This window comes from Myripristis murdjan, chromosome 8, assembly GCF_902150065.1.
Source record: "Myripristis murdjan chromosome 8, fMyrMur1.1, whole genome shotgun sequence".
NCBI classification, from domain to species: Eukaryota; Metazoa; Chordata; class Actinopteri; order Holocentriformes; family Holocentridae; genus Myripristis; species Myripristis murdjan.
Window position 1 is genome coordinate 3,527,235 of NC_043987.1, and position 13,693 is coordinate 3,540,927.

A 13,693-nucleotide genomic window follows, 5' to 3' on the forward strand; every position below is an offset into this window, starting at 1 on the left:
GAACTAAACCCATATGTCAGATCATGGTAGCAGACAACACAGTCAATGATAAACAAACTTTTTTCTTTGAGTGGATTTTTATTTTAAAACAACTTCAATCTTGCATTCTCTGTAGTTTTTATTTTTGGATGGTATAGATTTATGGCTCTGCATTCTTTTAAGTAACTTTAACAATAATTTTTATCAATCATCATTGACTCATTAGTGAGTCAGGTCAGAGGAGCTCATGGAGTTTTCCATTGGCTGTCAAGTGCTCTGACCTCTGAGCTGGAACTTCACACTCGTCTGCTGAATGTCTTCTGTTGCTACCAACAAGGCTGCCCGCAAAAAGACAGGAAAAACATGACATTAAAGGAACACACTGCTATAATCTAAAGTCACTACAGGTAAAACTTCCCCAACTTATGGAGTTTTCCATTGACTGCTCCAACTTCTGAGTTGGAACTGGCCACCTCTGTGCTGAATGTATTCCACTGCAACCAACATGGAAGATTAAAAGATAGAAAAACTTTGACCTGTCCACTGACAGCAAATGACTCACTAACAAGAGTCAATGACGAGAGCTAATGTTAGCTGCTAATATTAGCTCAGCAAGCTACAGCTAATCATCTTCACTGCTGGTGCTAGGTCCATAGATCAAATTACAAGAAGGAACTTCTATAAATCTGTGCCATCGTGAAACAAAGACAGAGAATGCTACATTAAAGCTGAATGTCTTTTCAAATAAAAAGTCTATCATTGACTGTGTTGTCCACCCTTTTGTTGTGATGTGATATATGTGTATTTTAGTAAACTCTGAGCTTTCAGATCCTTTCTGTAATTCTGACTTTGACTGACTCTGACGTTATTCTGAATTTGGACTAAACTGGTGTTTCTTGGCACTCTTCCATGCAGCAGGTCAGATTTATTCTAATTCCAATTTCAGTCACAAATAAATAAGTACAGGTTTAAAATCTTGCATTGAGTAATGTCACTGGAAAGCTCCTTAGAGAAGAAGTGATGAATCAAATTTAAGAGTGAAATCCACAAGTCCCTACAAAATCACAAATGAGCGCACCATCCAGAGGAAGCTTACCAAACTTTTTCTTTCTTTTTTCTTTTTCTTTTTTTTTTTGGGTGGGGGTGGGATATCTTTTGATAAAAAGTGTCACACACTAGCCAGGATTCATGTATACCTATGTCTCCTGATGTTTAAAATTGCATAGTGCTGCTTAGTTGCATTTTTAAAAACAAATGACTGGTTACTTATCATTAAAAAAAAAAATCCCCAGCTACAATAAGTCTACATTAGCTACAACTTGGCATGCTCAATCTGACAATGTGGTATGACGTTCATGATTGTTTTGACTCTCCAGCATCATGCAGCAGCCTGGTCTGATGTGTCTCACATTGTTATTAACTCATGACATGGTCTGGCTTACAAGGATAGCATTTTCAACAGTGATTTTTAACCTGAGACTGACCCATACTGGCCCCGCTGGGCCCAATCAGGCATGAATGTAAAACTATGGAGGAAAGCTGGCCAAAAGCATCTGTTCAGTCTGGCTTCCTACTGTCTCAATACAAAGAACATCAGTCAGACGAGTGGGCTACACTCTTTCCTGGACAAGAGAATGTGTATTTAGCTATGTAGTTACAAAATGAAATTGATCTCAAAATGTCTTTTTTGACAGTTTAATTTGTAACAATGGCTGTATTTATATGTGGCAATATCACAGCTATTGCCATAGTCCACTTAAGCTCTTAACATGATTCCAATATTCAGCAACACCCTATGACTATCTTGTTTGTGAAATGTGAAATGTGTGTTTTGATTATGCAGTCAAAATTGTGAAAATAGAAATGATGAGTTTTTTTTATTAGTTAAATACAAAAGAAAACTTTAAAATTTCAAAAATATCAGTGAAGGATAAGAAAAATTACTGATTACTGTTGTTTTTTTGGTTTGTCTTAAAATAGATAGATAGATAGATAGATAGATAGATAGATAGATAGATAGATAGATAGATAGATAGATAGATAGATAGATAGATAGATAGATAGATAGAAATTGCTTAAAGGGATACTGAAGTGTTCTAGACCCCACATTACAAACAGGTTGCCAGCTCAGATTGACCAATCACTGACCCGAAGGTGTGAGGCTTAGGAAGCAGAGATTTGAGTCCAACCCGACCTTTCAGATTATCTTCCAAAACACAAACTAAACTGAACAATTAAAATGACCAGAAGGTCAATAAAGATCACAGAAGAAAATCTTGTCTGCTGAAATATTACAGGCTTTCCAGCTTCACCATGGAAGTCTATTGGAGAATCGGCTGCACAAATTATAGTCTAAATGCAGTATGTTAACAACAAGGCTTGAATTTTTAATGCTTTGGGTAAAAGTGAATAGTCTGATGACTTGTATTTGTTTCCAGACTGTTTGATATTAGGGTTTCTCTGACTGTCTTCACTTTACCCTCAGTCTCTACTCCAAATCACTCTCGGTTGTGGACAGAGGATATAGTAAATATATCATGGTAACTGCAGGTTGTGTCTTCTTGGTACTACAGTAGTGATTTTTAAATTGATCATAGTTGGTTGTGTTGTTTTAGTGCAATAATACTTTTTTTTTCTTAAGATACAGTGGCAATCAGGCTATAGTAATACCATTCACTAAGTGCCATAGTAAATCATCAAAAATATGATGTTGATGTTTATGACCCAAACATACTGTAGTTTTAGGGCTGCTGTAAGGCTAATCCATGTACTGTGTCCATTTGTTATTAGAATAATTCAATATATCATCATGATAATTCAGTTTGTGAACAACAATATACTTCCAACATAGTGATTCTTAACTTATGTGATCTCCTAGCCCCTTCCCACTTCACTGTGCAGGTCATACACAAAACAGACCGGGGGCCATTTCTCTCATGTATCATCTCATGGAATATTGTGCCTTGACATGTAATGCAGATGCTTCCTAGGGCAATCAGTAACAAGCAATATGATACATTGATGCAATATGATGCATTTTGATGCAATATGATGCAATATGATGCATTCAGAATTTTACCTTTTAGTATGGTAACACATCATATTTCCAAATGTACCATAATTTTAAGTATTGCCAATGTATTCATGTTTTTAAATTCGGGAACATACATTAATAATGCATCACTTGTCAGAGATATCATATTGGACAAATCCACACACAGCTTGATTCACAGTGTTGATCCATTTAAACATGCCATAAAACAGAAATGTGATGTGTAATTCCCTTAAGTTGTGTTAAAATATAATATTAATAAACTAAAACAATAAACCAACTAATGTTCATTGTATTTTTTACCTATGTAAATGTACAGCTACGTGGAATTTCCTGCTGGGCATTGCTGCCTGTCGCACCTCCTCCAGTGCCCATAGGTCAGCTGCAGGGTTATCAGCCAGGAACTACCATTCACCGTTTCGCCCCTTTAATCCTGGAACATCGCCTAATGGCGGGGCAGTGACAGGGACGTCTCCCTGTCATAGGTGTTCTCCCCTGTGGCTGTTGTCGGGGTTAATTGTTCTTTCTCCAACACCTGTCCTTCCTCCTCAGCCAGAGCCAAAAGCTGCCTTTCTCAGCGTCCTCTGCCAGTTCTTTCGTTGCCTTCCTCAGCTTCCGTCCGGTCATTCCTGCGTCCCTCAACAGGCATGTGGTTGACAGCCCCACGAAGCCTCAGCATCCAACCTCTACTGGGTAGATGGTGGTCTTCCAGCCAGCCTCCCGGCACTCGGCAGCCAACTCGCAGTACTTGGCCTTCTTGCGCTCGAGGGCAGCCTCGATCCCCTCCTCCAGTGGTACCGTGAACTCGATAAGGTGCACCGATCTTGCCTTGATGGACCACACAACAATGTCAGGACGGAGAGATGTGGTAGTGATCTCAGTGGGGAACTGAAGCTGCCTGTTGGGGTCAACCATCATGTTCCACTCCTGGTCGGGGGAAAAGGGCCTTGGTGTTTCTCTTGGCCTGGTGTTTCTTCGTCCACCACCTTCCGTGACAAAGCTGATGTGGTAGTGGTTCTCTGCTGGTGGTGATTCTTTGCTGCCCTGCCAACACCCCTCCAGCACCTCAGCTAGCTTTCTCAGGACCTGATCATGGCACCATCAGTAGCACTCCTGAGAGAGCCTGGTCTTACAGCCTGACAGGATGTGCTGGAGGCTTGCGTTGGGAGCACGGCAGAGTGAGCAGCATTCTTCATTCCCGAACCACTAGTGAAGGGTACGAGGACAGGGAACCGTGTCATAGGTTGAGCGAATGAGGAAGCTGAGCCTTGCCTGTGGAATCTTCCACAGGTCTGACCAACTGATGTTCTGGTTGACAACTCCCTCCCAGGTTGTCCAGCTTCCTTGTCGGCCCTGCGACACAGCCTTGATCTTGTAGCGCTCTTCCTCCATCCTCGTCACCTCTGCCACCACCATCTCCTTTCTCTCCTTGCTGTTGGCCTTGGGCCAGAACCGTGGTGCTTCTCCCCATCCTAGCCCTGCTCTTCCTGCCTGGACTCTGCTGACAATCTCTTGGTGTTGCAGCCTACTGACAGCTCAGTCGACCTCAGTTTGAGCATTCCACTTTCGGCCAGTAGGAATATGATTATCATTTTCAACTAACATGCTCCAGTATTTTAGAATTTGACACTATATGACATAATATTATGAACCTGGAGCATGAAAACACGAAACTACAAATGGTGGATAGCATCACTGACATTAATAAGATGTCATGTGCAGTTAAGTGCCAGGTAAGTTGTTTAACCCAGACAGTGACCTTGTTCAAAGTGCAACCAAAGGCTCAGTGGAAAAAAAAACAAAAAAAAAAACATCAAAGGTGGTGCCAAATTTGTATCATCTGGTTACCTTTACATAAAAACATTAAACCACTGATTTTATGTGAGTAATGACAAAAGATGCGGTGAAAGTGTGAAACTGTGTAGAACTGTTTGCCAACTTGGCAATTTGAGTAATTTCATGATCAAAGACCAAAGCATATCTAGCATTTACACTATATGGACAAAAGTATTGGGCCACACCTCTTAATCCTTGAATTCAGGTGTTTCAGTCCTGTTGCCACAGGTGTATAAAATCAAGCAGCTAACCATGCAGTCTACCTTTACAAAGATTTGGCTCGTTCTAAAGAGTTCACTGATTTCCAGTGTGGTGCTGTAATAGTAATGTAATAGTGTAAGTGTTGTGGAACCACAGCAACTCAGCCACCAAGTGGCAGACCACATAAAGTTACAGAGCGGGGGTTGGTGAATGCCAGGAGAACGTTCCCTGCCTGACTGCATTATGCCAGCTGTAAAGTTTGGTGGAGGAGGGATAATGCTATGGGCTTGTTTTTCTGGGGTCGGCCTTGGCCCCTCAGTTCCAGTGAAGGGAAATCTTAATGCTTCAGCTCACCGAAACATTTTGGACAATTCTCTGCTTCCAACTTTGTGGGAACAGTTTGGGGAAGGCCCTTTTCTGTTCCAGCATGACTGAGCCCCAGTGCACAAAGCAGCTCCATAAAGGCATGGCTGGCCGAATTATGGTGTTGAAGAACCTGACTGGCCCACAAAGAGCTCTGACCTCAACCCCATCCAACACCTTTGGGATGAACTAGAACAGAGATTGTGAGCCAGGCCGTCTGGTCCAACATCAGTGTCTGACCTCACTAATGCTCCTCTGGATGAACAGGCAAAAAATTCCCACAGACACACTCCAAAATCTTGTAGAAAACCTTCCCAGAAGAGTGGAAGCTGTTCTAGATGAAAAGACAGGACCAACTCCATATTAATGCCTCTGGATTTAGAATGGGATGTCAGAAAAGCTCCTGTAAGTGTAATGTGTAGGTGGCTGAATACAATTGTCAATATAGTGTAGTTGTTTACCTTAACAGCCGTAATCAGGAAATGGAGTATACTCTAAACTGGATTTGGAAGAAGTTAGTGCGAATTCAGTTCCTATGCAAGTCCAGTCCTCCCTTGGACAATGGGAACAAAAATTGAGGTTGAGCTTTGAGAAGAATTTTAAATACTGTGTCTCTTATTGTAGAAGAAGAATAGAGACAGAATCCGACACAAGAAGTAATGAGATCATTTGGTCATTCACCTGGAACTGTGTTGCTGCCAATGGAAACGACTGAAATATTCTTCATGCCTTACTAATTTCTTACAGTGGAAGAGGGCCATACATAAGGAAATAGCTTGCGAAGGTCAAGAGTTTACATTTGTGTATTTATGCCTTGCGTGGGGTATGTAACAGGCCATTTCTTGTCAAGCTACCATGCTGCAGTTGTGATCTGCATTTGTTTGAGTCAAATTTGTCAAGTTGTAAAATACAGCTATATAGTGGTACACCTTTCATGATGCAGATATATCCTTAAATACCTGAATTTTCTGTGCATTTATTTATGAACACTTGGATTTGAATTTTTGTACCTCTTCTGGTAAATGTGTATCCCTGATGTATGAACGACAACCCAATAAAGACAAGAGAGGATAAATATAGTTATCCTGTATGTATTTTAATGAACACACCACAATGCTTACAACTCAGAACTGGCAGGATCTTCTGAACGTTTCCCCTTAATCTGTTAAAGCTTTATGACATGTTGTGCATTCTACTGTAACAGTATCTTTTGTCACCGCCGCAATAATATAGTATATAAGCATTATCAAGGAATACAAGCTTTTTCACATTCCGATGCATTATTTTACACATGCACTCATCATGTACCCAGCTTTCGATGTAAATTTCCCCATTAAACACAACAGAGTCACACAGACTTTCAGACAGAATTTGGGATTTTCACTTATTACATGAGACTGCATGAAAAAGTCTTATTGACAGCAACTTTAAACCCTTGAGGGCAAAATAATAGATCTGCAGACGCTTTGGACCCTCCTTTTTCAGCAGTTTCCCTGTTGACTCGGTGTCTAAGCCTCCACTTGCTGGTTAAAGGAGTACTCCGCTTTGTGATGCATGATGAGCTTGTTGTTGACGAAGTAGAAACTGTCCGACCGTGTCTCATATGGGTTGTCAATCATCTCCTCAACTGACCAGGGTTAACAAGACACAAAGACAGTGTTGAAACAGCTTGAGTTGGACATTCAGTGAGTGTTTATGTGTAAGTGAAGAAAAAGAGACAAAGAAAGACAAAAGGGGTTAATGTCACGGTTAAGGAGTAACTAAACCCTAAATCTGTGTGAAACCTGACCTCTAATGGTGAAAAGTAGGGTGCCTGGTTTTTGGTGGCAGGTGATGTCATGACCCTTTGTTGACAGGTGGTGACATCACCTGTCAACAAAGACCCGGCACCCTACTTTTCACCATTAGAGGTCAGGTTTCACACAGATTTGGGTTTAGGGTTTGGTCCATCTTTAAAAGACCTTGTTTTTGCATATTTTAGCCCATTTACTGCACTACATACTCAGAATTTTCCAAAGCATTCCACATTTTTCAAAATTATTTCAAACCCTGCTTCATAATCAAATTGACAAGCAACATGTGGTTGGAGACAAAGTGAAAAGATAGACACACTAATAATAATAGTAAAAGTCTGCCTGCGCTGCCATATCATGCTCTATGTCACTCTATGACAAAATTCAGTCACACTTTCTCTGGATGGTCCCCTATAGATATTCAGCAGAGTATCTATAGAAATCCATAAATACTGTGTGATTTCCTTATGGTTTCGGGCATTAGTGACTAACCCCAAGCAAGAAGTTGGATGTTGGATGTCACCATCATAAATTTTGAGATATCAAATTGTATATTTTGGCCTGAGGGTGGTGCTTGAGTCATGGGGTCATAGCGTCAAACGGTCATAAATAAAGAAGAATCTTCCTTGAACACACTCATCAAACATCATGGTAATTCCCTAATAGCTGTAGTGTTTTCTGGTGTGCAAACCTGACATTTTGGCCTGATTCAGATTGCCATGAAATTTGCAATACATATCGATGCTATCCAAACCATGAACCCTGTCAATTTTGGTGACCTCATGACCTTTCCTTTAGCATCACCCTCAGGCCAAAATGTGCCAACCACATTCTCTTTGCTTGTATATTTTTGACATAATGAATGGGTACAACTGGCTGTCTGTAAGATAGGAAAGACATATGCATTTTAAAAATCTAAAATAGCACATGAAAAGAGTCAGTAGCGATGTCAGGTTCACATGCTAAATGGGCTAAAACATGATAAAACACAAGTGTGATCCCCTTAGGGTTATGATGTAACTGTGTATTTGAGTGTGTTAGGCATACTTGTTTGTGGATCCAGGTCAGGTAAGCAGTAGATGTGCTCACAGGTGTTCCTGCTGTATGGAATGCAGAACCCAATCTCAAAGTCAAAGGTTTTGAGCACGAGGTTTCTGAAGAAATGCTTCTCGATCAGGCGAAAGCGGTTCAGGGCCTTGCTTCCCACAGTAAACTCCAACCTGAAAGAGAGAAAGCTGAACAGCTGAAACTTGCACTTGTAAGAAAACACAGTGGTACTGATGTGCTACATGTCAGCCTACTAACATCCTCAGCAGACATGACATTTGATGGACCCATGCCATCTAGTGGATGCTGTTATGTAGACCAGCTTTTAATACCATGAATGTATAAATTTTTTGTATGCATGTGTATGTGTTAAGGTCAGTGGTGGCAGAAGAATACAAGACCTTAACAGAAGTGAAACAGTAAAACAGCAAAAGTATTGATCTGTTAATTAGAAATCTGATAAGAATGCCATTATTACATTTCTTGAATGGGGTTAATTAAGTAAATTGAGTTTTCCCTAATAAATGTATTTTAATTTCAAAGCAACACGTTTGTTGGTTATTTTTATGAACTATTCACGTTTTGTATGTTCAAGTCATAAAAGGTCGTAGACAATAGACAAGAGACAAGTGCCAAGTCAATGGGAAGAGTAAAATACAACTAACTTAAAGAGACAGTACACCCATTTTACGTGATGCACACGCACACACACGCACACACACACACACACACACACACAAACAAGCACACACAGTGTATTTTACAGAATAAAAGGTCAGTGTATGTGTGATTATCTTACGTAGCTCCTATCTCTCCGAGGGTCAGGAATGTAGGCGAGAAATGATACTGGATGAATCTGCCTGAATCCAGGTCTATAACGTCTTTAATCTCTGCAGAGGGAGAGAGAAAGAGGATGAAAACTGGATGGGAGCAGGAGAGCAGCACTGTCATGTTTTGCTTTGGATTAAATACTAAAACAAATCCTGGTGTTTAGGAACCTAATTGAAAAGCAGATGGTTATGAAATGTTATTAGAAGTCTCTATTATTTACAGAGGCATTCACGAGGTAACGAGGCAGTTCATGGGAAGTCGTCCATTGAGTATTTAAGCAGATGATAATGAGATATTGTATATACAGGCAGTTAATTACCGGCATGAATTAGAAAATACATTTTAGTATTAATGTTTTTTTTTTGTTTGTTTGTTTGTTTTTTTGTACAGAAATCCTCACAAATTATTGAATATTGGATTCAAGATCCAAGATTCAAGATTAACTTTGTCACTCTACTCTTGCCACTTGCCACTCTCTCAACCTCTACACAGGACAAGTGTAGAGCAGAAGAAAATTTCGACTGTGACAGAAAATGCTACAAAAACCTAAAGCCAAAAACAAAAGATAATAAGTTGAATATATAAATAAACTATGAAACAGATATGAATAACTTTCACATATTGAGAAAAGCTGCTAAACTAAAGCTGCAGTCCTTATTTCATGCTGCCACCACCAAATAACTCCAATAAAAATGAAGAACCTTTAGTACTTTAAAGAACAACAGAAAGTGTGTGAAAAACCATCCTTAAAGATGGAGACAAACTGAAGTGGTTATTCAATCTTCTCAACCATCCCACAATGCAACATAGAGCACATTTGATGAGAGATTATGAGAGATATACACACATATACTATACACAAGCATGCACTTAGACACACACTCTCTCGCTCTCCCACTCCTCCCACTCTCTCTGTCTCACACACACACACACACACACTAAATTGCAGCATACCTGTTGGACACTGTTTCTTGATATCGAGGATAACCGTTCCACTTGCCAGGTCCCTGATCTTGAACCGAGAGAAGGTGATGTTGTAGATGTTGTCCTCTGGTGAACACAGGAACTCTGCCACACAGCCAACCCAGAACAGCAGGAGGACATGTTTATGTGTGTACACACATAATATGCTGTTACCAGAGCATCCTGCATCAATCCCAGTATGAATCACAATACAAAACATGTTTTTTGGTTCCTGTCACACTGGTTGCCCACCACACATGGGATTGCATGAGATAGTTCAGCAGCTGCAGTTCATTTCTGCTACTTGGACAGAGTCATTCATGTTTTGTATCTAGACTACTGTAATTTTCTGTATGTAGGTCTAGAACAGTTGTCTCTTTGTTGGCTATAATTAGTGCAAAATGCAGCAGCTCGTCTTCTGCCTGGAAAAAGAAAGTGTGATGACAGAACAGCAGTTTTGACCTCCCTCCGCTGTCTTCCTGCCAGGTTCAGGGTTGTCTTTAAGATTTTATTGTTTGTTTTTAAGGTTTTGAATGGGCTGGCACTAACTCATTTATGTGATCTGTTAAACCTCCAGACTGCTTTCTATCGTGCTGCTACTCTTTCATTTATCTTATATTTTTTATTTCTATATCTATTTATAGTTTGTACATGTCTTTGTTGGTTTTTGTTGGTTCAACTGAGGATGTTTTAAATGTGCTGTATAAATAAAGTTGACACTGACATTGACATTTCAGCCTCTCATCTGTCAGAAAACGTAGTATACACTCTATTTCATACTCTGTTTTGAGTGACACTACACTTCCATCTGAAATATTTAACTTAACAATCCTAAAAATCCTGCACTTTATAAATTCATAACATAATAGTTAATCAGCCAAGTAAGTCTTCAGGTTAGGTAAATGAGTTAGAGCATTAAAATATTTTATAATGTATCTTGGGGAATAGCACTTTATTGTATAGAAAATATTCAGTATTAGCATCTCCAAAATATTATATGGAGGAATATCATCATAACTGTCTAGTACATCTCTAAGAAAGACTGCAGCGTATTTCATCCAAATCTATCTTGAATGAAGATGTCATTTATATTTTAATGACTCGGTTCTTCCACAAGGTGGCGCTGCAGTAAAAGTTTGAGTATGCATCATTTTCCACATGTTTAAATGGAGAGCTGATGGCTTGATTGCATGTGGGAAATTCGCAACCATAATGATATGTGTTGAGGGGAGTTACAACAGTTTCATTGTCTTTTAACTGTTTCATAACATTTTTCATTTTTTCAGGTTTTATTGTAGTTCCAGATCGTAAAGCTGTCTGGTGAGATCATTACAGCTGTGTGAGTAATATCAGATGGAAATCTTATGTTCCATATCTACAGCAGGAGCTGGTTTCAGTGTACTTACTGACTGATGGATTGTCTTTACTGACACTGATATATTACAGTGGCTGTGTGGCAGAGTTCCTGTGCCTATTGTCATCTGGCTGGGGACTACAGCGGGATATTAGCCACGTTGGCTAAAGCTGCCCTTTTTACTGTCATTGATGCAGTTAATTAATTGGGATTGTCCACGACATAATAACCTAAAAAACTAAAACTAAAACTAAACTAAACATATATAAATAACATTTTCTGATTCTTCTTCTGTTTGCTTTTGTTTATGAAGACCATGTAGAGTTCTCATCAGGCCTGAAAATTAAGACCCTACCCTACCCAGGGGCGTCGGAGTGGGGGACGGGACGGGACTGATTACCCAGGGCCACAGTGGGGGAGGGGGCCTTCGAAAGGCCTGAAATAAAAAGGTTTATCTATTGGCCGGCTATACAAGGGCCCAATAAGATTTCTTTTCATGGGGCCCAAAATCCCTGGCGGCACCCCTCACCCTACCCCTGCCATACTGGGCCAGCCCGAGGCCCTAACCTACCCTACTAATTAGCCGAACTTTAGGCCCGACAGCCTGATAAAGCCCAAAAAAAAAAAAAAGAAAGGAGAGGAAGAAAAAAAAAAGATCACCAAATTCGTCATTACTTAGCAGCGCCGGTGGCTCAAATTCTAGTAGCAGTGAGAGAACGGACATAATAGTTGGCGAAAGGCAGCTTCACCACAGAACCGGAACCTGAAGCCCTACCCTACCCGACCAATTCACATACATTTTAGGCCCTACCCTACAAGAAAATGTCAGGTAGGGTCGGGTAGGGCCGGGTTCGGGCAGAATTTGAGAACTCTAAGACCATGTGGTTGTGTGATCCTGTGCTCCTCAGTAACGGTGTACATGATATGTTAACCAGTTCAGTACCAACAGCTGACACACACTGATCTTTTCTTTTTTTCATATATTATAGGACATACTCTTTAGGAATATTTTCAGTTATGCAACTTAGCTCGGCTTCCTATTTCCGTTAGCTCATGCTCTTTTTGCTTTCAAAGAGGCTGTTTTATTTAAGGATGGAGTATGAGGTTTTGTCTTACTAACAGATTCTGCAGCCTACTTACTTAACTCTAACCATAAAGTAAGTTGCAAAACATGCCCATATACACTCACTAGCCACTTTACTAGGTCCACCTTTACAATCTAATACAGTCCAATAGAACTGTACAAATGTTTACTTTTATAATGCTCAGTAATAGAGGTGTTCATTCACTTCTGTGTTTGGCATTGAGCTCATAGTGCTGCTGTTGTACTGGACTGAATTTGATTGACAGCTGGAGCTGATTGACAGCTGGAGCTGATAAAGTGACACTGAGTGGATATATTTATGTCATATATTTTCATATAGTATAAGCTACTGGAGTGTATATGCCTTGCTCCTCACACTTCCATATTTCCATATTTCTGTCCTCATGAGGGGTCAAATGGGGACAGATCTGTGCCCAGGCAGACGACCGGTGGCACAACCCTGACTCACCTGTAGTGTAACTGTTCAGTCTGAGGATGTGTTGAGGGGTCACTGGGTCACCAGGTTTCCACTCAGATACCACCTCCTCTTCTTTTATCCGTCCTGAAATGAACCCGTTCCATTCCTCCACGTTGTCATCGACCGCCATTCCCTCATAGCTATTCTCCTCCGACCCTCCCTCTCCTTGCTGTACCATGTTTTCCTCATAAAGTGCCTCATCCACCTCTTCCTCACTCCCCAGTGTGGCTTCTCTGTCCTCCTCCATTTGGCATGCCAATTCCTTTTCTAGCTGGAAATATGCTCAGATCAAATTCAGGCCGAATTTGTCAATGACGTGTTTTTGCAAAGCGGAGAAAATGCAGTTGGACAAGATGTCATCCACACACACAAGCTCACGCAGTTATGGTTCTGGTGGCTAAACAGATTATTTCAATCCGGATTTGGCAATCTGAGTCAATCCCTAATTAAATCTGGAGGCGCAGGCTATGGCATCATCTGAGGGACAAAATACTGTGGCTATACACAATAGTCAACACAATTGTTGTGTTTATAGTACAGAAGCACCATTTTAACCATTTGAAGCCATTTGAGCAAATTCATTTGGTTTCTTTCAAAAACATTTGAACAAAGGTGCATCTTTACACAAAAACTATCCAAACATTAGTACAAAAAAATAAATCAATAACAAATGAAAAAAATAGATAAACAAGTACATAAATAAGAAGAAAAG

General features: G+C 40.2%; 1 protein-coding gene across 2 annotated transcripts; it reads right to left on the reverse strand.

Annotated features, from left to right (window-relative positions):
- Positions 1-6,506: 6,506 nt before the first annotated feature.
- Positions 6,507-13,396, reverse strand: mmp25a (matrix metallopeptidase 25a). 2 transcript variants are annotated; one of them, XM_030058228.1, is made up of 5 exons: positions 12,973-13,396; positions 10,057-10,170; positions 9,071-9,161; positions 8,272-8,444; positions 6,507-7,099 (listed from the first exon to the last, which is right to left on the reverse strand). In XM_030058228.1, the coding sequence occupies exons 1-5, from the start codon at positions 13,226-13,228 to the stop codon at positions 7,047-7,049; spliced, it is 687 nt and encodes a 228-aa protein (XP_029914088.1). In that variant the 5' UTR covers positions 13,229-13,396; the 3' UTR covers positions 6,507-7,046. The 2 variants fall into 2 exon arrangements, with proteins under 2 accessions (XP_029914088.1, XP_029914087.1); XM_030058227.1 differs by having other exon boundaries at positions 6,507-7,058; positions 12,973-13,395.
- Between the last annotated feature and the right edge of the window lie 297 nt (positions 13,397-13,693).

Coding starts and splice junctions, on each gene's coding strand:
- mmp25a (XM_030058227.1), bottom strand. CDS start 13,228: ATGGAGGAGGACAGAGAAGCCACACTGGGGAGTGAGGAAGAGGTGGAT. Junction 8,445..9,070: donor CTCGGAGAGATAGGAGCTAC/GTAAGATAATCA, acceptor TCTCTCTTTCAG/GTTGGAGTTTACTGTGGGAA. Junction 7,059..8,271: donor TGACCTGGATCCACAAACAA/GTATGCCTAACA, acceptor AACCCTGGTCAG/TTGAGGAGATGATTGACAAC.